Genomic DNA, 26,604 nt, shown 5'->3' with positions numbered 1-26,604 from the left:
CGTGGTCATAGAACATGGTATCTAGGGTGGTACAGACCGTTTTTTTATAAAAATTTGGCAATGACAATTGATTTAAATAAAAAACAGATAATATTATAGAAAAAAAACGAACTATAACTCCCCGGATGGTTCATTAACACATGCAAACATTACATGACATCTTTGACTGTCAATGCAAAACTAAGTAGATTGTCAATAAATATTGATAGTCTGAGGCAATTATAGTTTGTCAATATTTATTGACTATATTGACAATGTTTTATTGAGTGAGGTGCAAACTATGTCGCGTTTTGTCATTCCTATCTATCAAGGAATTAATCTCAATGTATGCACATCCCTCTTTAGAGTAGTTTATTAATAAATTTGATTCAAAAATCCTCTTGTTTAGTACAGGTTGTTCCAGAAGGGAGGGGATTGATAAATTGAGAACATTACACAGATTAGATAGATAGATAGTCATTTATTGTCACCAACAAAAGAAACAACTCTTATAAACTTTTTACAATTTAACAAATAAAAATCAAAATCAACATTTAAGAAATCAAAATCATACTTTAGCAAATTAATATCAAAAATTTAACAAATTAAAATTTCATCTTCGCTCCTTTTTGTTTTGTTGACTTTTTCAGTGTTAACTGTGGCATTCCCATAATGGGACTGATTGTGAGTTCGTATGCTCTTGATATTAGTCCGTGTAAAGCCATACTTCCTTGTATATCTCCTTCATTTTCTTCCATTCTTGTCCGCCCCAAGCTACCCTGTGCCATGTTACTCCTCCACAGCTCCTCTTAAACTCATCTTCCCAGCTGGTAGTTGGTCTTCCTTTTCTTCTCTTTTTGTCTATAGGGTACCATTCTAAGATTTTCTTGGTCCATCACACAGATTACATAAATTATTAAATTTTTCATATACATGTGGACGAATAGACTTATTAGAAAGCAAATCGTTACCACCCCCTCCAATAATTACTAAAACGTCGTGTTTATTGAAATTATTGCATAAATTGTTTGTATCTGCCAGTGTGTTCTCCAAAGTGGCATTTGGCTTACAAATCGTAAGGACGTCATAGTTGGGAAGATGGTTTTCCGAGAATTTTTCTGAGTTACGTTCATGGCTGTCGCTTAAGACCAATACTCTTGGTTTCTTGCTGCTTGGTTGGCTTTGCTTGGTCACTGGACATGGGCTGTGAGGAATAGAAAGGCCCCGCCGAGTTGTGTGATCATCGTCGCTGATGGTGTCATCTTTTGGTATTGGAGGTTTCACATGATTGATTAACTTGGTTAATTTTAACTTACTGTGACAGATTTGATTTGACTTTGGTCAATCGAACGAACTCGGACGAATTGAATGTTTCAATCAAAATATTTCAAAACATTATATGTGTAAAATCCTATTTAAATGGGGGCTAACTTCACATAGATGGGTTTATGCGAGTTCTTTTTTGTGTTTTTTTGCTTGGTATGTGGTTGATGTTGAATTTTTTTGTTCTTTTTTTTGGTGAAGAGCCAACGAAAGCTCAACCTGACGGAACTCGAAGTTGCTAAGCTAAAAACGAAGGTTTGTAAAACAAAATGTTTTCTTTTTGTACCCTTTCAACTGGATTCTTCCTTGTATTGTCTTCTCAAAGCTATTAACGGAAGTATAAATGTCCGTTTTGTTTGTTATAAATGTTTATTGTGTTAAGTTAATGAATTCAATTTTTAAAATTAATTATTTTTAGCTTATGGAACAAAACGGAATGAAAACGGATGAAAGTGAAAAACTTGAGCAGGCTAATCAAAAATTAAAGGAAACGGAACGGACGTTAACGGCATCCAGAAAAGAAATAATTACGTATCAAAACATGTTGGAACAATCTCAAAATCAATACGTCAATTTAGAAAAGAAATACAGCAGGGCGAAACAATTAGTTCGCGAATTCCAACAGCGCGAGCTCGATATGATTCATCGCGAGGATTTTTATCAACAATTATTACAAGAAAAAGATACCGAATATAACGCTTTAGTTAAAAACTTAAAAGATCGCATAATCGCTTTAGAACAAGACTTATTAGACACCCAAAAAAAAGCTGGGATTACAATCGGACTTCCTTACGATAGCGTCTCTTTAAAACAAATCACACCACAAATGACACGCAGACAACCCCCAAAACCATTACTTCAATGCCTCGATACCGATTTTTCCGACACCGAAGTTTCCGATGTAAGTCCATGCGACGATGATAAAACGTCAACAGTCGAAAGAAAACTTCCCATTAAAGAGGAATTAGATAGCGCGGTCCCACAACACGAACTCCTAGATATTTCGGCTAATAAAAGTAAAGCGGAATTAGCGAATCGTGGCGCTTTAGCAAATAGACAACTTCCAAGCGCCAAAAAAGGTTCGTTAAGTAATAGTAGTTCCGATTATGGTTTAGATGAAAGTTACAATTCGGGGGATGAATTAACAGATCCGGGTTATTCGCAAACTTCAATGGAAAAGCCTACTTCTATTATTCGCCCGACTACTTTAAATACAAATTATGTACAGTGTATAACGCAATCGGCGAATTATAATTCGGCGCAATATTCTTCGTATACAGCTTCGGGACAAAATCATAGTAGCAGTAGTAGTAGTGTGATATATGCGAGAGTACAAAAAGAATCGAGTGTTGGGCAACAAGGGAGTCCGGATCCTTGGGGTAGTGCAAATAAAAATGTTAATATTGGATTGGGACCACCTGCTTCGTTGGCTGAGCAACTTAAACAGGTTAGTTATAATATGTAAAGGTGTTGTTATTTTAAATGTTTTTATTATTGATTGTATAATCTGTTTTTTATTTAAATCAATTGTCAAAGTGTCGTCAAGTTGGTATTGAAAGTAAAAGCGCATGTCGTGACTTTTACTTTAATTGTGTGCCGCCACCACTGTCTATCAAATTTGTTAAGATTGATTAAAAAACAATTTTCATATAATTTTTTTGCTGCTAAATCTACCATAAAAATGTTAAGAAAGGGTGGAACGGGATGTCAACTGTCTAAACGCGAAAAAAACTCTATAATTAGGTATTGTGAAGAAGTACAGACGGAGACACCAAATACCAATTTAAAATATATATGTGATAAAGCTTCACGTATTTTTGATGTATGTGTATTGCACTTGAGTTTTAAAATTAAATTTATATTCAACATAATTGTATTAGGTTCACAGCACGACGGTTTTTTAAATTATTCAAACCTACAAAAAATATCAAACTGTAAAAAAACCAAAAACACAAGGGCGTTGTGAAATGAACTACAAAACGGATAATAATTTATATTTTATTAAAGAAGAAGAGTTAGGAAGACAAATACAAAAATTGCATGAAAAGAAACAGTATTTTAATCTTAATGATTTACTTAATTTTGCAAGAAATTAATGTGATTTTACTAATGGTAGATCAAAATTACATAAAATTATAAAATCTATGGGATATAGATATAAAAAGATTAGCAATAGAAAAGTGTTAATTGAACAACCACATACAGTTTCAAAAAGAATTACATTTTTAAAGACATACTTGCAATACCTAGAATCCGGAGAGTATACTTTTGTTTTTCTTGACAAAACTTGGATTTACGAAAATGGCACCCAAGTTTATCAATGGGTAAATGAAAATGAAAGATTCGGTATTTCGCAAAGAGCAGTAGGCGAAGGAAAAAGATTTACAATCTTGCACGCAGGCACTTCGTCAGGGTTTTTGCCAAATTGCGATCTCTTGCTCAGTGACAACAGGGAGCACAGAGATTATCATAAAAATATGACGTCAATTATTTTTATGGAATGGGTGAAAAATCAATTACTTCCAGCATTAAATAATTTGGGTGCGAAGTGTGCGGTAGTAATGGATAATGCTCCATATCACTCAAAACATATCGAGAAAGCTCCAAGTTTCTGCACAAAAAAAAATGATATGAAAAAATGGTTAACTGAACATAATATGCAGTTTGAACCAACCTTAAATAAAAAATCGTTATGGGAAATAATCCGTTATTACAAGCCTCAAATTGAAAAATCCTTTGAAATTGACAAATTAATAAGAGACCATGGCCATACTGTTCTTCGCCTTCCTCCATACAATTGCCAATATAATCCCATTGAACTATGTTGGGCATTCTTAAAAGCTTATTACAATAAACATGTTCAGTCCAGCTCGGAGAAAAAGATCTGTCGTGTCAAGGAGACTTGGCAAAAAGCTCTTGGTCATTACACTCCGGAGATGTGGGCAAATAGTGTTCGCCACTGTGAAGAACTAATTAAAAAAGATTGGACAACATTAATGGGAAATTCATTAATAACTGATTTACCTCCTGTCATCATCCAACTAGCGGAAGACTCAGATTCTTCCAGTAATTCTAATTTTTAAACAATATTCAAATTTTAATTACAGCACTTAATTATGTTATCTTAATATATTGCTCACGAGTTTTAATTTCAAAACGTAGATATTAGCCAAGTGACGAGAGATTAGTGGCTTCGTCTTTAAAGTGACAATCAGTGACAACTTCGTTTAGAATATACACAACCTTACTTATTATTTAGTGGAAAATATTATAAAGCGTGGTCATAGAACATGGTATCTAGGGTGGTACAGACCGTTTTTTTATAAAAATTTGGCAATGACAATTGATTTAAATAAAAAACAGATTATATTATAATAAATCTTTTATTTTAAATTAACTTTTTGAAAATCAAAAATGAGTTTTGGGAAAGTCTTGAAAAAGTCTAAATGGTTGAAACTATCGAGAACTTAGTGTATGAGAATACGAAGTTATTTAAATTAATATTTATTTAAATATTATGTTATTAACGAAATTGTATATACAGGTGTCCCGTTAAGCGTACGGGCTGTATCTCTAGAACGTTAAGGCCTAGAGGTTTGGGAAAAAAATTCTTATAAGCAAAGTGACCAAGAGAAATAGCTGGAAATTATTTTGAAGTTCGTAATTCGACCGCTAGGGGGCGTAACTGCCATTGAGAAACAAAGTTTCCGCTATCTCAGAAACTTAGACGATGAGTTATAACTTTGACAACATCATTTAATAGCTTGGATAATACCGCATCGCTTTTGTTTTGCGATATTTCTCATTTTTGTCATAATAAGGGAGAGGGAGGCAATGCGTTTTCAAATGTTTACATTTTAATATCTCCTGGACCATTCAACCGATTTGAATATTTTTGGTCTTGTTTGAAAGAGCATTTATTGCATATTATATACAGTGCTAGCGTAAAGTAAATGGTGGACGGTAGGTTAACGGTCGGTATACGCTCGAGCTAAGACGGATTTAAAATTGCAAGTTCAATTACTTATTTTTTTTAGAAATGAAATAAAAGTTGTCTGGAAGTATATTAAATTTATGAATTAATCATATTTTATCAAAAAATATTTAAAGAAAAAAAGTCAATATAAGAAATGAAATTTTCTTATTAAAGATTTTGCTAGTATAGGTAACGGTTGAAAAATTTGCTTAGTGTTGTTATTGAATAATAAAAGAATTTTTTATTTATTAAGAATCAAATATTAAGTAAATTGTTCGATATGATTACCTTGAACTTCTAGGCAGTGGTACCATCTTTGTAGTGTTTCCTCTCTCACACGGCTTAACATGTGATCAATATTTTGGCAGACGTCAATAATTTTTTGTTTTAAATCCTCAATACTACCCAACGGAATTTCATATACCTTGGATTTTAAATAACCCCATAAAAAGAAATCTAAAGGTTGTCCATTAAAATTTTTATCAAGATAATTTCGTACCATTGGCGCATAATGTGGAGGTGCTCCGTCTTGATGAAACACTAGTTCCATTTCAAAATCGTCAGAATTCTGTTGTACAATTTGCAAAAGTCTTGAAAAAAAAACATTTACTTTCTAATGAAATTGAGTGATAACGTCACGATATTCATGTGGATTAACATCACGCCGATGCAATTTTCCACCCAAAAAGAAAGTACATTCATCACTGAAACAAATATGTTTCAAGTATAATCGATTTCGTTCAACCATATTTGTCATTAGCTCACAAAATTCTGTTCTTCTATATCAGGGTCATCTTCTGTTAATTCATGAAGCATTTTTATTTAAAATGGATGATATTTATTCTCCTTTAAGTATTTCCACGTCTTCCAACAACGACGCGGAAATATTTAACACATCACACGTTGATGCGATAGCAGCAGACGACATCATGGGCACATTAAGTACTTCTGTTAATATCTGACGACCAGTTCTTTTGCGGTCTTCGACGCTTCCAGTTTCCAAAAACTTATTCACAAGCTCTCTTAAATATTTTCGACTAATTGGATGTTCAGGAAATCGTTCCTTAAATTGTCGCCCTGTTTCATGTAGATTTCTGTCAGCACGAGCGAATATTAAAATTGCTTCGATATTGTGCTCTAAACTCCTTCTAGCCATTTTGATCTCGCCTTTCTTTGGTTATACTTGGTCGGGTAGAATTCAAAGATAGAAACGAAGGAAAATATTTGCATGCTGCCTTAAATACAAAATTTCAAGGTACCTACAAACTTTAAAATTGTTGTTATGACAATTTTTTCTTAGAAGATTTAAGAAGAACTTTCTTTTTATCCTTTTCTTGCATTGATTGTTTCATAAAAACATTCTAAAAGAATTGCCGATTTTAACCCTGCTTAACCCGAGCGTAGACCGACCTTTAACTGACGGTCCACCATTTATCTGGCCCATTGTATCTCGACAGGTAGTCAACGAAGATACGTTGGTTCTTCCGGCGAAATTTCGCATTTTGTTTAATATTTATGTAAAAAACTAATAAACCGATATTTGATTGTGAGGTATCGTTGGATTCGTATTGTTTTATTCTTTCGTTTTATTCTTTCGTTTTATTCTTTCGTTTTGTTTGGGTGTTTATGTATGAACTTATTTATTTCATATAATTCCATAATCTCCATAAAATTTCCCTTATCTAGTCGGTGTAAAATTTTACTATTTTTGTCTTCGTCGAAATCATGGTTTTGGAACATTAGGTGTCTTCCAAAATTTGAGTTCTCTTTTGTTTTGTGTTCTCGAATCCGTTGACTAAGATCTCTTCCTGTCTCTCCTATATAGATTGCTCCGCAAGTGTTACAATCTAACTGATATATACCGCTTTTCTGCAAATGATTTGTTTGGTCTTTGTTATTTATTAGAATATTTCTTAGAGTATTTTTTGTTTTAAAAGATACATATATCGTCTTGTTTAAATACGTTTTTAATTTTGTGGGATATTTTTCCAGGAAATGATATTGATCTATATGTTGTATCGTTCACTTTTTTGTCATTGGTTAGAGTAGTGATATTAGATAAATTGGTTTTGTGTTGTATTTTGTTTATCAGTTTATGTATTCTATGTTGCGGAAAATCATTTTTCATTGCGATCTGCTGTATGATTAGAAGTTCTTTTTCTGTTTCTGCTGCTTTTAGGCTTGAGTTTAATGCTCTCCAAATGTACGCTCTAAAGGCAGCATATTTCTGCGATTCATCGTAGTATGAGTTATAAGGTATAATGCAATCAGTCTGAGTTGGTTTGCGATATATTGAAAATTCCAAATTTTCATTGTTTTTATGTATGGTGAGATCAAGGAAATTTATAGAGCTATTTTCTTCTATTTCTATGGTGAAGTTAAGATTTTTATGTAATTTGTTGATGTAATTATGTAGGTCGTTTATATGTTTTCCGTCTTCTATTATTACCAAAATGTCATCAACATATCTTCGCCATAGTTTTATGTATTTTCGGAAAGGATTGAGGTCGCTCATTATTTTTTCAGTTTCGATCTTATTTAGAAAAATGTCACTCAGAATTCCACTCAAAGGAGAACCCATTGGTAATCCATCTTCAAAACTATAAATGGTATTATTGAATTGACAGAAATTCTGTTTAACACATTGTTTAAACAATAATTGTGTATTTTTAATGTCTTCATCATCATTTAATGAGTCTTGAATGATTTCTTTAATTATTTCAGTGGTCTCCAAAACAGGTACATTTGTATACAGGTTAGAGATGTCAAATGAAATTATTTTGTAGTTGTCTTCCATTTTTATATCCTTAAGTAGCGAAATTAGTTGGTTTCTATTATTTATTGTATATTCTGGTTTGAATTTAATGTCATTTTTAAGGAAATTAACCAACCTTTTAGACAAATTGTAAGTGCTGGAATTAACGCTGCTGATTATAGGTCGAATCGGTTGGCCTTCTTTATGCAGTTTCAATAAACTGTATAGTTTAGGGGTTTGAGGGTTCATTGGAAGGTTATACTTATAATTACCTATGATTTTTTTAATTGTGTTTTCACATGTTTTTTCTAGTCGTTTAGTTTCTTTGTGGAATGCCTTTGTAGGATCTTTCTTAAGTTCTTTAAATTTATTGTCCTGAAGAAATTTTTCTGTTTTATCTATATATTCTTCTTTTCGCATCATTATCATCCCGGCATTTTTATCACCCGGGGTCACAATCAGATTATTGGTTTTTATCTTCTGTCTTATGTCCTTGATTATCTTCATTGTCCTCTTCTCCTCTCTTTCTTCGTTCCTACCGCTATGTCTTCTATTTCTTTCTTCTTTTATAAGTATATGTTGAATGTCTTTCTTTATTTTATTACCTTCTTTGTGTCCTATCACTGCTGCCTGGATTTCTATTGCGGTGTATGGTAGTGTCGTTGTCGTTTTTGGAGCAAATTTCATTCCCTTGTCCAATATTTTTTGTTCTTCTAAGTTAAAATTAACATCAGTTAAATTAGTAAATCCAGGGTAAAAGCTATGTATGGTATTCATTCTCTCTTCCTTTTTTGTTCTTCTTAGTTTTTCTTCTTTCAGTTTCCTTAGTTTTTTGATTTTCTTCATCTTTATCTGTTTCAACAAAATATTATCATGTATCTTTGCTTCTTTTATCATGCATTCTATCTCAATGTAGTATAAATTATTGTTTAATGTTTGGTAGATGTTATATAACTTTATGTTAAGTAAGTTAATCTTTCTGTAATGATCGTTGATACTCTTCTAATGTATTTTGTCTTTAACTGTTTTATTTCATCTTCTCGAATGCATCCAGGGTATTTTTTGTTTACAAAAGGTGGAAAAATCTCTTCTTTCAAACAAATTCTAAGAAATTTAAATGAGTTCGTTTGTGTGAAATGTGATTTTTTACATTGAATTAATATTATATTATTGTCAAGGTTAACCTCTCAAAGTTCTGTTTATCAACTTTAACATAACCTCGCTATAACTCCAACCCTCCAACCGCGCTGTGTTATAACACGTGAAAATACAGATAATACCTAAAAAATATTCATGTTGGAGAATTTTTTAATTTATGTGTACCGTTTCTGACGTAAGTTTATTTGTATTATTGTATTCTATTTAATTTTAATTTAATGGTACGTTATGTAGACGTCTTCTGAGGTCGACCAAGTGGTCGAAATCGATTAGGACAATTAAAATAAAACAACATCAAACAGTATATTAAGAGAAATTTTAATTCAAATAAATTAAATAGTTCAACAAATATATTTGTTTCAAATATCAGAAATATGTTTTTTTAATTTTTAATTATAGTACCGTAATTTACAGGAAACTGTAAATTTAATTTCTTGGAAGACACTAAAAGAAAAGTTAATTTTTAGCTTTATTCTAAAACAATAAGAAATAGACCTGTCAAACCCTATTGTTTCCATCTATCATAATAACCAAGATAATTGCGCTTGCTGGTTTTACGATATTTTCAATTTTAGCCTCTAGCGGAAAAACAAAAGACGATAGTGCTATGAGGTTTTCGGCATTAGCAGTTTCTCGAAAAACGAGATCATGACATGTAAGCTACTTTTTTTCTAACTCTTATAGTTTCCGAGTTAGCCTATTCGGACATCGAATTTGAACCACCCTGTACACGAAATTTTAGTATGAAAATTATTCCAAGTTAAAATTCCTCTTTCGAATCGCGTTAAATAAGGTGTACTGCATTTTAAGTCAAATTCTTTGTATAAATATATGTATACTCAATCTCTTGATTATAAGATTCTCTCCAACTTTACTTTTTAAATTCCGCTTATTCAAGTGATCTTTGATCTTTCTCATTTCCTCCTTTTTATCGATATCAACTGGAAAGAAACCTTTGGAATTCTTTGTTCTGATATTCTCTCAATATGTCCGGTTTTCTACAAAGGAGTGGTCTTTAATCTCTTTAAAACGTTGCGATAAATTGTTTTGTTTTCGCTGAAAATAAAATAACAACGTCTACTCATATTGTATATGATGTACGCAAATAACTTCGTGATAATAACTGATGCTAAAATATAAATAACTGATGATAAAATAAAATAAAATTTGTTATTTTATTTGTTATAGATCATTTTAATGATCACTCAAATCATCCAAACATACAAAGATATCAAATAAAACTCCAAATATAACGCAAGTTAATGTTTGTTTAAGTTTGTTAAATCATGAATTTTTCATTTAACCATTATCAAAAAATTACTAACTATTAATTAAAAATCGCTTCGTGGCTCTGTTAAAACAACATCCGCGTGCTTAAAACAACTAAAATTTTTCGATGCTTAAATACGATATCGGCCTAATTGACAGGTACTGGCAGAAAGGGAAAAGCGAATGGGAAACGAAAGCTTGACGAGTTCCACTGACGAACTTAGCGAAAAATCAAAAAGCACCGCTCAGCATTTGCTCGAAGAAATCCGGCAAGCAGTCAGCGAAGCTAACCAAAGAGGTAACTAATATTAAAAAAAAATATACTAACTTCTCATCAAAACAAAAAAAAGATAAATTAATTTAAAAAGATTTATCTTTTTTTTTTAATTTCATGTATTTTATGATTGAAAGCTTTAAAATAACAAATTAATTAAATTAACAAATTGGATGTGTGCCGTCGATGTTTGTCTGAGAGGGATAATTTTTCAGTTAAGAAAGTTGTACCCGTAACTTTGTCACCACCAGGCACAGTACCATGGCAGCATCAATCCGGGGCATCACCCACACCACCTTCACCATCCAGTTTATCTTCCGGGTCGGTTTCACCCTCACGACACGAATCATGGAGCACCATGAATCCATCCGACCTCAGTTTATCATCGTGTAGTATTGCTAGCGATAAACGTAGCTCTTATTATTGGCAAAGTGGTCCTGTTACGGATTGGACCAAAGATCAGGTTAGAAAAAAAATATAAGTACAGTGAAATTCCCTTAACTCGAACTTCTATATTTCGAATTATCCTCTAAGGCCCACTTTTACCACCTCTTGATAAATTTAACCGATAGATAATTACCATGGTTACAGCGGTTTTAAGCGCTCTCATTGGCTAAGGTCCATTACTACCATCTTTTAGATAAATTTATCTTATAGATAAACCCATCTACTAGCCAATCAGAGCGCGTAAAATAGCCGTAACCGTGGTAATAATCTCTTAGATAGCTTAAACCAATGCTATCTGTTAGTTAAGCAATCTATAAGATACAATTTATCTCTTAGATAATAGGGTCGTCCGTACTACCACCTCCATTTATCTCATAGTTAAGAAATCCTTGAGATAACCAAGGAATCTAGGGATTTTTTGGTCTATTATGTTAAATTGACAGCTCTATGTGGTTAAAAGACCTACTATTAGGTATTTTGACGATATTCTAACCTGTTTATCCTTAAAATTAAAATTTGGAAATGGAGACTGAGAAAAGGCGACGAACCACCAATTTCACCAAAGAAGAATGCGAACATCTTCTTGAATTTGTTATCAAGTATAAAAACGTAATAGAAAACAAAAAAAGTGATGCAGTTACATGGCAAGGAAAGCAACAAGTATGTGTATCTCGTATTATTGTATGTTAAAATGTGATGGTAAACAATAATGGCACAACTAACATGATAAACGACTGAAGATGCCAATTGTACACTCATTCCTGCAAAATCTGCTATGGATAGCAACATGTTACCTATTGCATAAAACCGAAGAGTCAGCAACAAACGGTTTGAAGGAGGTACAGTCGTGTTCACTGGAAATACTCACTCAAGGTCAAGCGGTGTTGTGAGATCCGACATGCCGCTGCCTAAACGGGTTGAGCCGAGCACACACGAAGCTCGTGGAGAAGGGACTTGTGGTGGTCCAGGTTAGTCAGCGGCATATCGGATCTCACAACAGCGCTTGACCTTGAGTGCGCATTTCCCGTGAACACGACTGTACAGCATTATTACTAAAATTTTGATGAATTTTACATTAAATAATAGGAATCAACAAATTACTTACGTCATGGATGGAGGTTTTATTACATCTTCTATTTGATTCAAAAGGTGATGAAAACTTTTTTTTTTTACGACTGGTATGATGGCGAGTGCAAGAAGGCGAAGAGGGAGGCAAGAAGGAGGTTGAGGCTGTGGAGACGGGGGAAGATAGGGGTGGATAGATATAGGGAAGCCAGGAGAGAATACAGAGAGTTATGCAGTAGAAAGAAAACAGAATTGAGGGAAAAGGAGGCGGCAGAGATTAGGGGGATAACAAGGGAAGGGGAGGTCTGGAGGTATCTGAAAAAAGGAAAGAAGGGTGGGGAGACGATAACCAGCGAAATACACATGACAGAATGGAAGAGTTACTTTATGGGATTATTGGGAGGGGTTGAAACGAGACTAACGGGGTTGGGAGGATATGAGGGAGATGGGGGAGAGGAGATAGCAGAAGAGGAGATGGAGGCGGTGCTTAGGAGATTGAAGAAGGGAAAGGCGCCAGGTGAAGATGGGATACATAACGAAGCATGGTTGGAATCATCATCGAGTGAAGTTGTTGGAGGGGATGAATATCGTATGGAGAGGGGGTGGGATTCCGGAGGGATGAAAAGTGGGGGTAATTTGCCCAGTATATAAAAAGGGTAATAAGGGAAGTGTAGAGAGCTACAGGGGAATTAACCTACTAGACTCGGCATACAAGGTATACACGAAGATACTGCTGGGAAGATTGGAGGAGGAGATGGAGTTGGGGGGAATTTTGCCGGATGGGCAGGCAGGCTTTCGGAAGGGAAGGGGAGCAATCGACAACGTGTATGTGTTGAAGCATTTGGCAGATAGAGAGCTGGATAAGAAGGGAGGGAAATTGTACGCCCTGTTTATAGATTTGAAGGCGGCTTTTGATAAGGTGGATAGGGGGAAGTTGTGGGAGGAGATGGGGAGGAGGGGGATAACGGAACACCTAATTGCGAGAGTGAAGGAAATATACATGGAGACGATGGCTAGGATAAAAGTGGGAGATAAGCTGAGCGACGTGTTCTGGACGACGAAGGGACTGAGGCAGGGATGTCCGCTGAGCCCAAGTCTGTTTGCACTGTATACGGCGGACCTGGAGGAAAGATTGGGGAAGGGGCAGATGGGAGGATTGGTGGTGGGAGGTAGAAAGGTGCATATGTTAGCATACGCGGATGACATCGTGGTCATGGCGAGAGAACCGGTGGAGATGAAGGAGATGATAAAGACATTGGAAAGATATTTTAGGGGGAAGGGGCTGGAAGTAAATGTGGGGAAGACAAGGATGATGAAGTTTTGTAAGGGTGGGAGAAAAAGAACAGAAAACTGAAGATGGGAGGGAAAGGAGATCGAGGAGGTTAGGGAGTATACTTACTTGGGGTATGTGTTTAGGGAGGATAACAGGGAGGGGTCGCATGTGATAGCTATGGCAAAAAAGGCGAATAAGGTGATGGGACAAGTATGGGGTTGGGGGAAGAGAGTCTTTGGAAGGAATGTGATGTGTTAGCAGTGTGATGATGTATGGGGCAGAGGTATGGGGATGGAGGGAGCAGGGACCGCTGGAGGACGTGCAGGCTAGATATTGGAGATGGGTGCTTGGGGTGGCGAGAGAAACACCGGGGTATATAGTGAGGGAAGAGGTAAAGGTGGATAAGGTCAGGGTGGAGGCGGGCAGGAGGGCAGTGAAATATGAAGAAAGAATAGAAGGGAGGCCAAGCTGCGGGATCCTGGGGGAGTGTTGGAGGGAAATTAGAGAGGGAAAGGTCAGATATGGGAAAGGACACAGAGACAACTATTATAGACGAGCGGGCTACTCGGTAACGGAGATAAATAGTAGACGAAGGGTGGGTAGGGAGATGTGGAGGGAGTTGAGAGACATTGACCGAGATGTGCAGAGACAGGAAAGAAGGACACAAATAAAAGAGGGAAGGTATAACGAAAGATACAGGGACATAATTACGGAGGGGCTGCCTAGATACTTGTTATTGGAAAGAGATGAGGAAGGGAAAAAGTTGGTGGCTAGGTTCCGTTGTGGAAACGAGGAGAGAGCCAACAAATACTGGATGGCCGATGAGGAGAGGTGGTGTAGGCTGTGCAGGGAGGAGTGGGAAACGTTAGAACACATGCTGAATGGGTACAGTGAGTTGAGGGAGGAGGAGATGGACCGAAGGCAGATCTTAGGAGAGGGGGGAGAGGGGAAACGATGGATGAGAATGGTGATGGGGGTGAGGAGACAAAGGAATGGGTGAGGGGATGATTGGGCCGAATTGTAAACAATTACTGTATACAATAAACTCTTAATAATACTTTTTTTCGAGACACGAAATCTTAACTCTATTCCTTATTATCCTTTCGCTTCTTACAGGAAATGATTTCTTCAAAAATTTGTTCTTCATCATCAATGTCGAAGAAATTATCCATGATGATTTTATTTAATGTTAATTATTAATAGTTTTTTATTCAAGTTTATATTACTTTTCTTATTTTAACTGAAATAGTAAAACGCTCGAATTTTATACGTCAGTATAAATTCTATTTGAGGTTAGGTATCCGCAGTTATCCCTTAGATAGCAACTTACCCGACACCCAATCCACGGGTTACAGATATTCAAAAGTTATCCCTTGGATAGCGGTATCTATAAGATAAATACAGTGGTAGTAAACAATTTTTAAGCTATCCGATAGATAACGCTATCAGAGACTTTAACTATGAGTGGTAGTAGTGGGCCTTAGGCCCGTTACTACCAAACCAATACTATATGTCAGTTAAGCTATCTATAAGATACAATTTATCTCGTAGATAACAGGGTCGTGCGTACTACCACCTAAATTTATCTCATAGTTAAGAAATCTTTGAGATAACCAAGGAATCTAGAACTAATAGAAAACAAAAAAAAGTGATGCAATTACATGGCATGGAAAGCAAAAAGTATGTACTATATCTCGTATTATTGTATGTTAAAATGTGATGGTAAACAATAATGGCACAACTAACATGATGAACGACTGAAGATGCCAATTATACACTCACTCCTGCAAAATCTGCTATGGATAGCAACATGTTACCCATTGCATAAAACCGAAGAGTCAGCAACAAACGGTTTGAAGGAGGTACAGCATTATTACTAAAATGTTGATGAATTTTACATTAAATAATAGCAATCAACAAATTACTTACGTCACGGATGGAGATTATATTACATCTTCTATTTGATTCAAAAGGTGATGAAAACTTTTTTTCGAGAGACGAAATCTCGTCATAAATTCAACATCTGAATGAATATTTAAATGGTCAACTCTACTCCTTATTATCCTTTCGCTTCTTATAGGAAATAATTCATTGATTTCTTCAAAAATTTGTTCTTCATCTCCAATATCGAAGACAGAGGCGGCGCTACTGGGGGGTGCAACTGGTGCACTGCACCCGGGCGCCTCCTAAAAGGGGGCGCCGGTGCCTTTTTTAATATTTTCTCCAACAATATCTTATCTTTCTTTTGCAGTATTTAGACCTGTCAGCAGTAGCTAGTCTTCAGAAAGCAGTATTTAGTCTCCACAAAGCAATTTTAGTCTTTAGAAAGCAGTATTTAGTGTTCCAGACGCTGTATTTAGACCTGTCGGCAGTATCTAGTCTTCAGAAAGCAGTATTTAGTTTTCTAGAAGCAGTATCTAGTCTTCTGCCAAACTTATGTATGTTTTCTCCAAAACATTTTATCTTTCTTTTGCAGTATTTAGACCTGTTAGTAGTATCTAGTCTCCACAACGCAATTTTAGTCTTTAGAAAGCAGTATTTAGTGTCCCAGACACTGTATTTAGACCTGTCGGCAGTATCTAGTCTTCAGAAAGCAGTATTTAATCTTCCAGAAGCAGTATCTAGTCTTCTGTCAAAGTTATGTATGTTTTCTCCAAAATATTTTATCTTTCTTTTACAGTATTTAGACCTGTTAGTAGTATCTAGTCTTCAGAAAGCAGTATTTAGTCTCCACAACGCAATTTTAGTCTTTAGAAGGCAGTATTTAGTGTTCCAGGCGCTGTATTTAGACCTGTCGGCAGTATCTAGTCTTCAGAAAGCAGTATTTAGTCTTCCAGAAGCAGTATCTAGTCTTCTGCCAAAGTTATGTATTTTTTCTCCAAAATATTTTATCTTCCTTTCGCAGTATTTAGACCTGTTAGCAATATCTAGTCTTCAGAAAGCAGTATTTAGTCTCCACAAAGCAATTTTAGTCTTTAGAAGGCAGTATTTAGTGTTCCAGACGCTGTATTTAGACCTGTCGGAAGTATTTAGTCTTCTAGAAGCAGTATCTAGTCTTCTGTCAACACTATGTATGTTTTCTCCAAAATATTTTATCTTTCTTTTGCAGTATTTAGACCTGTTAGTAGTATCTAGTCTTCAGAAAGCAGTATTTAGTCTCCACAACGCAATTTTAGTCTTTAGAAGGCAGTATTTAGTGTCCCAGACACTGTATTTAGACCTGTCGGCAGTATCTAGTCTTCAGAAAGCAGTATTTAATCTTCCAGAAGCAGTATCTAGTCTTCTGCCAAAGTTATGTATGTTTTCTCCAAAATATTTTATCTTTCTTTTACAGTATTTAGACCTGTTAGTAGTATCTAGTCTTCAGAAAGCAGTATTTAGTCTCCACAACGCAATTTTAGTCTTTAGAAGGCAGTATTTAGTGTTCCAGGCGCTGTATTTAGACCTGTCGGCAGTATCTAGTCTTCAGAAAGCAGTATTTAGTCTTCCAGAAGCAGTATCTAGTCTTCTGCCAAAGTTATGTATTTTTTCTCCAAAATATTTTATCTTCCTTTCGCAGTATTTAGACCTGTTAGCAATATCTAGTCTTCAGAAAGCAGTATTTAGTCTCCACAAAGCAATTTTAGTCTTTAGAAGGCAGTATTTAGTGTTCCAGACGCTGTATTTAGACCTGTCGGAAGTATTTAGTCTTCTAGAAGCAGTATCTAGTCTTCTGCCAACACTATGTATGTTTTCTCCAAAATATTTTATCTTTCTTTTGCAGTATTTAGACCTGTTAGTAGTATCTAGTCTTCAGAAAGCAGTATTTAGTCTCCACAACGCAATTTTAGTCTTTAGAAGGCAGTATTTAGTGTTCCAGACGCTGTATTTAGACCTGTCGGCAGTATCTAGTCTTCAGAAGGCAGTATTTAGTCTTCCAGAAGCAGTATCTAGTCTTCTGCCAAACTTATGTATGTTTTCTCCAAAACATTTTATCTTTCTTTTGCAGTATTTAGACCTGTTAGTAGTATCTAGTCTGCAGAAAGCAGTATTTAGTCTCCACAACGCAATTTTAGTCTTCAGGAAGCAGTATTTAGTCTTCTAGAAGCAGTATCTAGTCTTCTGCCAACATTATGTATGTTTTCTCCAACAATATCTTATCTTTCTTTTGCAGTACTTAGACCTGTCAGCAGTATCTAGTCTTCAGAAAGCAGTATTTAGTCTCCACAAAGCAATTTTAGTCTTTAGAAAGTAGTATTTAGTGTTCCAGATGCTGTATTTAGACCTGTCGGCAGTATCTAGTCTTCAGAAAGCAATATTTAATCTTCCAGAGCAGTATCTAGTGTTCAGAAAGCAGTATTTGGTTTTTTAGAAGCATTAGATCTTTTTGGAGCCTCTTGTTATCTATACGGATCTTGTACCACCCGGTACCTCATTTCTGCAGCTATTACTTTGCTTTTGTGCTTATCCTGCATTGGGTTGGGTTTCTTCGCATTCTTTTATTGAACACATAAGTATTGCCATGAAAAATCATGTTTGGTTTATAATCAATTTTTTGTTTTCTCTGAACAGTAATTTCAGACTTCATGTGGACTTTGAACAATGTAATTCCTGTTTTTTTGCTGAAGTCTAGTTTATAACTATTGCAATTTCAGACTTTTTCTTTTAAGTTAAGCTTTTAGTTTGGTTTTTCACCAGTATAATTCTTAAATTTTTGCTGAAGTATGGATTATGATTATTCCAGTCTTTTTAAGCTTATTTATATTTCTTTGATTATTATGCACTTTTTAATTTTTTTAAATTAAAATGAATTTTTAATTTTCCCCCCGCATTTTGAATTATCCATGATTATCCATGAATTATCCGAAATTATCCATGATGATTTTATCTAATGTTAATTATTAATAGTTTTTTATCTAAGTTTATATATATTATTTTTCTTATTTTAACTGAAATAGTAAAACGCTCGAATTTTATACGTCAGTATAAATTCTATTTGAGGTTAGGTATCCGCAGTTATCCCTTAGATAGCAACTTACCCGACGCCCAATCCACGGGTTACAGATATTTCAAAAGTTATCCCTTGGATAGCGGTATCTATAAGATAAATATAGTGGTAGTAACCAATTTTTAAGCTATCCGATAGATAACGCTATCAGAGACTTTAACTATGAGTGGTAGTAGTGGGCCTTAGGCTCGTTACTACCATCTTTTAGTTAAATTTATCTAATAGATAAACCCATCTACTAGCCAATGAGAGCGCGTAAAATAGCCGTAACCATGGTAATAATCCCTTAGATAGCTTAACCAGAAGATGGTAGTAACGAGCCTTAGGTCCATTACTACCATCTTTTAGATAAATTTATCTTTTAGATAAACCCATTTACTAGCCAATCAGAGCGCGTAAAATAGCCGTAACCGTGGTAATAATCCCTAAGATAGCTTAACCAGAAGATGGTAGTAACGAGCCTTAGAGCGCTAATTTATCTATCGGTTAAATTTATCAAGAGGTGGTAAAAGTGGGCCTAAGTCGAATAATTTTCGTAAGCTCAAGCGTTTGATTAGGCTTCAAATGTGTTTCCATAACTCGAAGTTTTCTTCCACTCCCTTAGTAATGCGAGTTAGGGGAATTTCACTGTATAATGGTAAATTTTGTTAACAATTTTTTTTTAAAGGTGTGCCAGTGGTTAATGAGAATAGGATTGGATCAACACATGTCTAAGTTTCGCGAATTACAAGTGAACGGTGCCGCTTTGTTACAATTAACATCGACGGATTTTAAAATATTAGGTGTAGTTAGTGATGATAAAACGAGGCTTAAGCGCAAGATTAAAGAGTTAAAAGTGCAAGCTGAAAAGGAGCGTAAACAACTTGAAAAGGATCGAAAGGAGAAAGAGAAGTTGCAAAGAAAAGCTGAGAAACAGGCGAATAAAAAAAAATAATTAACCGTACTGAAACATAATTTTTTTTTGCCATATTTAATTATTTTAAGATTAATTTAATTCTTTTTTAATTTATTGTGAAGTTAATACATTTTTAATTAATTAACTTAATGTATATACATATAAATATTATATTTATAAAAATATAAGATGTAGTAGGATTCTTTTTGCGGATTAATTAAAAAAAAATTATAATAATAAGACTTAATGTGTAAATACCAAATATATTCTCACAACAAGTTTCCTATTTTCCTTTTTTTCGTAATGAAATCAAATAAACCGATTATTATTATTAATAATTAAGCGTAGATGTAGTCGTTTTATGTTATTATTTATACATATCAATATTTACGCAAATAAATCGAATAAATCGTTATTATTAACCCTTTAAAGCACAAAAAGGATTTTAATTTTAACATAAAGCTTTTAAGGGTTTTTTAACTAGTCACAAAATCACAAAGTTGCGTGGTGGATTATATAGATACAAGATGAGGTAGTTTTGGGATAATTTATCGAATAAGTCCTACTTATTTGTTTTAAATTAAAAAAAAAATATTGCGAGGACTGAGATTATTTATGCCATAGGAATTATAAGGTTAAAAATGTTATTGTTAGAGTCACAAATTGCAAAAATGAAACTCGATGTAGTATCTCAATTATTAATTAAGTTGAGATTATTACTTTTTTTTTATATTCACTAATTTACTTAGTATTTAATGAATATTCGTCGTTTAACTCTTGTACATTTTTAAAAAATATATTAACTATGTGATTGTTGTAAGATATAAATATGATTAATTAGAATTAAAACAACAAAAATTAATCGATTATTGCGGTTTTAAGCCATTATTAATTCTTTTATTTCCTCTCATTTACTGAATAATCTTGTGTCAATGGTACAAAACAGAATCAAAATAGCCACCTCATCGAAATAATCTTCTCTCTTTAGTTATGGGACCAATGATTTGCTCCAGTATTTTTTCAAATTAAAATAAAAATTATTTGCTCAATATTTCTCTCTATACACTGTTCGTCAAAAAGTTAGCAACACCCTGTATTTTTGGTTTCATTGTGTGTGCGTTTCTGAAATTTTGTTTATCCCAAAATTGTTATTTAAAATAAAATGCTGTGTTTCTTATTATATCTTCAAATTCTTTATACTAAAATAGGTACTTTGATAGGGATTGTTGATATCTAGAGCTTGTTGAAAAAACATTTTGCCAATTTCTTCAATTATTTTTTCCTGGAAATTTCAATAACATTATCTTATAGTTTTTATGTCATATCATAAAATAGAATCTTTAATCTTCAATTTAAGATATACCAGGAATTTCATATAACTTGCAATATATGAATGCAGTAATGATAGTTACAAGACTGCCACTTCCATTGTTGTGGCAACATGCCCACACACCACGTCACATCATTTGCCACGCCCAGTTAACTGTCATTGTGTTCTATGCGTCTGCTGTGTATTTTTAGAGGTTATATCGTAGACGTATTCATATTAACTTCAAAAGTAAATTAAATGTCTATCATATAACCTCTAGAAACGCGCAGCAAACGCAGAGAACTTAATGACAGTTAACTGGGCGTGGTAAATAGTGTGACGTAGAGTGCGGGCAACCAACCCGTAGTGGGTTACAAAACAACAATGGATGTAGCAGTCCTGTTAGATTCTACTGTCCTTGGGCAATGGGTAGTTTTGCAAAGGAAAAGTTTTGCTTGAAAAAAGGTGATGGCCTTATGATAACCCTGAGTTTTCGGCCGTTTTAAAAGACGTACGTGTAAACTTGAATGTTTCTGGTTCTAAGTCTAGTGTTGTACTTTTCGTTCAATAAAAGTATACCACAATCTAACGTTAAATAAAAATTAAAACAAGAACTAACCCTAGAACTAGAAACATTCGGATTTAGCCGCACGTCTCTCAAGACGGCTAAACCCAAAGAAATTGTATATATAGAAGCAGTTGTAAACATTAAAACCTGAAGCCAACGCAACACGCAGTTTGTTTACTAACAACCTTTGTCGAAACCAGTTGAAACAATGAACGTGCACAGATCGGACCATCGGCCGATTATCGCCGAACACTCCCGAATATTATTTTAGCCCCTAGCATAAGACATACACTAAAATAACGAATCCTATTTGCGAATCAATAAATCTTCAAAGTCGTTCTTCTTTCGATTCGTTTTTCTTCATTTTTGTTTATATATATTTATACATTCAGTATACTACTACTTTTAGTTAGAAATAGAACTTAACAATCAAAATAGTACATACTTGTATCGTTTACCAAGTATGTATATTGTTTCTAGGTCCTCTGATTAATTTAAAACATTACAAGATTATATTTATTGTGTTTAATACTTTAAAATCTTATTAAAACTTGACAAAGATATAGAAAAAAAATCATTTTACAATTTATAAAATTATTACGGCAATAACTTTTCAATTGATAGTTAGTTTAACAATTAATTTGTGATTGTAATTTTATATATGAAATTAGGATGCGCTTTGGATACGCCACTGGATAAAGTCTGACCAATTTCATCTAATTCGTACACGCCACTGTCGCTAGGACCAAGGTCTATTTTGTTTGCAAACAAATGCCCTTGCGTTGGCTTCAAACCGGTATACGGGCGAACATAGGTGATGCGGCTTCTATATATACAATTTCTTTGGCTAAACCCGAATGATTATAGTTCTAGGTCTTGTGTTAGTTCTACTTTTCGTTCAATAAAAATATACCACAATCTAACATTAAATAACAATTAAAACTGGAACTAACACTAGACCTAGAACTGGAAATATTCGGGTTTAGCCACACGTCTCTCCAGATGGCAAAACCCGAATGATTCTAGGTCTAGGTCTTGTGTTAGTTCTAGTTTTGCACTAGAACTAACACCATGCAGACCAAGAACTAGAAACATTCGGATTTAGCCGCACGTCTCTCAAGACGGCTAAACCCGAATGATTCTAGTTCTAGGTCTTGTGTTAGTTCTAGTGATAATGTTAGTGTAAACCTAGAACTAACACTAGACCTAGAACTAGAAAGCATCGGGTTTAGCCGTGCGTCTGTAGAACGTTTCTAGTTCTAGGTCTAGTGTTAGTTCTAGTTTTAGTGCAATAGAAATATGCAATACAGTGATATCTTACGCTAACTAACGTTACCTACCACTGTCACTATAACTGGAAACATTTAGGTTTAGCTGTCTTAAGAGACGCACGGCTAAACCCAAATGTTCCTAGTTTTAGGTCTAGTGTTAGTTCTACTTTTCGTTCAATAAAAATATAGCACAATCTAACATTAAATAACAATTAAAACTGGAACTAACACTAGACCTAGAACTAGAAACATTCGGATTTAGCCGCACGTCTCTCAAGACGGCTAAACCCGAATGATTCTAGTTCTAGGTCTTGTGTTAATTCTAGTGATAGTGCTAGTATAAAACTAGAACTAACACTTGCACCATGCATCATACAGACCAAATAGCACTACCTATCACTGTTACTAGAACTAATGTTAGATCTAGAACTAGAAATATTCGGGTTTAGCCACACGTCTGTCAAGACGGCTAAACCCGAATGATTCTAGTTATAGGTCTTGTGTTAGTTCTAGTGATAATGTTAGTGTAAAACTAGAACTAACACTAGACCTAGAACTAGAAAGCATCGGGTTTAGCCGTGCGTCTGTAGAATGTTTCTAGTTCTAGGTCTAGTGTTAGTTCTAGTTTTAGTGCAATAGAAATATGCAATACAGTGATATCTTACGCTAACTAACGTTACCTACCACTGTCACTATAACTGGAAACATTTAGGTTTAGCTGTCTTAAGAGACGCACGGCTAAACCCAAATGTTCCTAGTTTTAGGTCTAGTGTTAGTTCTACTTTTCGTTCAATAAAAATATAGCACAATCTAACATTAAATAACAATTAAAACTGGAACTAACACTAGACCTAGAACTAGAAACATTCGGATTTAGCCGCACGTCTCTCAAGACGGCTAAACCCGAATGATTCTAGTTCTAGGTCTTGTGTTAATTCTAGTGATAGTGCTAGTATAAAGCTAGAACTAACACTTGCACCATGCATCATGCAGAGCAAATAGCACTACCTCTCACTGTTACTAGAACTAATATTAGACCTAGAACTAGAAACATTCGGGTTTAGCCACACGTCTGTCAAGACGGCTAAACCCGAATGATTCTAGTTCTAGGTCTTGTGTTAGTTCTAGTGATAATGTTAGTGTAAAACTAGAACTAACACTAGACCTACAACTAGAAACATTCAGGTTTAGAACGAGATTAGAACAACCCCTATTAAAATCAACCTATTTTCGTATAAAGAATTAGAATATGCATTAAAAAGCACAACATACCATTTAAAATAACGATTTTATGGTTTACTTGCGGTACCTACACTAGAAGGGGCGACCATCTTGAAAATATCTTAGAACCAAAAAGAACTGACTTTTTGACCAACACTGTATACATTTATACAGGGTGATTCATATAAAAACCGACACAGAGCAGGGACATGTAGAGGACAATAAATTAAGATGATTTAACGTAACTTACCTCTATACTAAGTTGTACACCTCAGGAGTTATAGGTCTTCAAAGTTGGCTCATAAATTTTTAAAACATCCAATATCTTCGTAATACATTAAGTTAGAAAAACCAAATTTGGTATACGTTATGAGTGTACCAAGGGTATTAATTGGCAGCAAATTGAACTCAATTGAAGCATTTCAAAGGGTTGATTAAAGGTGATGGTACCCTAAATTTGGACAGACTTTTTTAATCCTTTGGCCGATTTAATACATTACTACTTCATTTCATGTGGAATTTAATTCTAAAACTTTTCTTACTCTTACTACTTTTTAAAAAACTTCGTCGTTTTCATAGAAAACTTAAATAACTAAACCCACGTATTTCGTAATGTTGCTTAAAATCATCGAAAATTCAGTAGTCGGCTATGAAATTGTACGTCAAACTTGACAAATAGGTTATAAAGTTATTTGACGACAAGGTTTTATAACCTATTTGTCAAGTTTGACGTACAATTTCACAGCCGACTACTGAATTTTCGATGATTTTAAGTAGCATTAACGAAATTTGTGTCTTTAGTTATTTGAGTTTTTTATGAAAACGACAATGTTTTTTAAAAAATAATAAGAGTAGAAAAAGCTTTAGAATTAAATTCCACATGAAATCAGGTAATAATGTGTTAAATCCACCAAAAGGTTAAAAGAATCTGTCAAAATTTAGGGGACCACCACCAACTTGCTACCAATTAATACCCTCGGTACACTCATAGCGTATACCAAATTTGGTTTTTCTAGCTTAATGTATTACGAAGATATTCGATGTTTTAAAAATTTAAGACCCAACTTTGAAGGCCTATAACTCCTCAGGGGTACAACTTAGTATAGAGATAAGTTGTGTTAAATCGTCTTAATTTATTGTCCTCTACATGTCCCTGTTCTGTGTCGGTTCTTATGTGAATCACCCTGTATATATATTATATATAATCAAAACTAAAAATCTGTAAATTTATTTCATGATTTCTTCTAATTGTGTTACTTTTTTTAATCTAGAAGGGCGACTATTATAATTATAATAATAATAATAATAACTATACGTGTAGATTTTATTAAACAATAAAATAACTTTCTATTTGTAATTTGATAATTTCTTTCCTTTTTCCTAACTAAAAAAAGAAAAAAAGGACACGATTATGATTTAAATATGTATCATCAAAATTTTACTGATTCCAATTATGAAACCAATAAAAAGTTATGAAATAAATCGAGGATGATGAAATGAATTATCGTTGTAAAGATTGTGTGTCTACCACAAATAGCCTGTTTTCAAGCAAAATGTTCTTGCATATTGTTATTCTCGTAATGCAAAATGAAGAAAACAGTGACGCTCCATCGGGGTCGAAAGTTATCGAATTTATTACTCCACCCAAGTTAAAAATATATGGAATGAAATCAATATTTATATCGATCAGATTTATTGAATTATACTTAATAAACAACTTTGCGGGGGTCATATTAATATTAAATTAAGGATTATTCCTAACAATTTTCCCAATTATATCTTAAACTGCATTAATTTATTTATAATCTTAGCTATTTATAATCAAAAATAACTGCATATTATGTTATGATTTTATACAGCATGTCCGTCAAGTAACGGATATAGGCGATAAAATCAATAATCATTATAAACGGTTTATCGAAAAATCTTTAATTGTGAAAGACATTGGAAATGAGACATACTATTATACATGTTTGAGGATTCTTGAATTTTTTAAATCATTATACATCAATCAAAAAGGTTTTTATTAAATATAATACCTGTATTCCAAGTTCTGCTCCAGTATAACGCCTTTTTTCTTTTGGCGGAATGATAATGAGGCCTCATAGAAGGAAAATGAGCGAGTTATTTGAAAAACTTGTGATTTTAAAATCTACAAAATAAATTCATGTTCATATACAGTAAATTAATTCAGTAAGTATTTATATACATATTAATTCAGTAAATATTTAAGTACTAAATTAAAAAAGTATTGATCATTTTGTATTGAAATACTTCTTATTAAAGTATTAAAGTATTTTTCACATACATTTTTCTCTATCCATATCCCATCGAGCTTTTTGCGATAGATGGGATGAGACTGCAGTAGGTGTCTTTGCAAAGAAAACTCGGCTCTAGCCTGACTGGAAGAGACCTACTCAGATCCTGAGAAAATCAAAAAGTGACTCCTCACCCACTTCCTGACTGGACACTACACGTTACGTAAGCATATGTTCTACATAAAGCTGACAAATACATCCCTAAATGGGTGTGAAATGGAAGCCGAGACGGTAAGTCATATTGTTTGTGACTGTCCCAATCTCGCGTACTTAAGGGAATCAATTTTTGGCATACCATGGCCCCAACTTTTGGATATAAAGAACATATCTTTCTTTTCTATATTAACGTTCATTAAAACCTTGGGCTGGTTTTCTGATCCGTACACTGAGAGAAATGGATTGTACTATGCACTAAAAATATATTATAAGGTATACTACGTTTACTACAAAAAGTGATAGCGAGGCGAGATTGTATTCAGTACAATAAATATAATGAATATAATACAATGAATTGCT

The 26,604-nt window shown here is 34.0% G+C and overlaps 1 protein-coding gene across 8 annotated transcripts in view; it reads left to right on the top strand.

The window, feature by feature from the left end:
- LOC111420659 (protein phosphatase 1 regulatory subunit spinophilin) overlaps positions 1–25,127 on the top strand; it is a 98,111-nt gene extending 72,984 nt beyond the window's left edge. For 3 of the 8 annotated variants that reach the window (XM_071201417.1, XM_071201415.1, XM_071201416.1), the window contains 5 exons: positions 1,504–1,557; positions 1,721–2,749; positions 10,620–10,758; positions 10,950–11,197; positions 19,174–25,127. In XM_071201417.1, the coding sequence (XP_071057518.1) occupies positions 1,504–1,557; positions 1,721–2,749; positions 10,620–10,758; positions 10,950–11,197; positions 19,174–19,440 (1,737 nt within the window). In that variant the 3' untranslated portion in view covers positions 19,441–25,127. The other 5 variants (XM_071201418.1, XM_071201419.1, XM_071201420.1 and 2 more) reach the window with 5 other exon arrangements.
- Positions 25,128–26,604: the final 1,477 nt, after the last annotated feature.

Source organism: Onthophagus taurus, chromosome 1 (assembly GCF_036711975.1).
Source record: "Onthophagus taurus isolate NC chromosome 1, IU_Otau_3.0, whole genome shotgun sequence".
In the NCBI taxonomy this organism is placed as follows: domain Eukaryota; kingdom Metazoa; phylum Arthropoda; class Insecta; order Coleoptera; family Scarabaeidae; genus Onthophagus; species Onthophagus taurus.
Note: the sequence above shows the minus strand (reverse complement) of the source record. Positions and strands in the feature narration are given on the sequence as shown.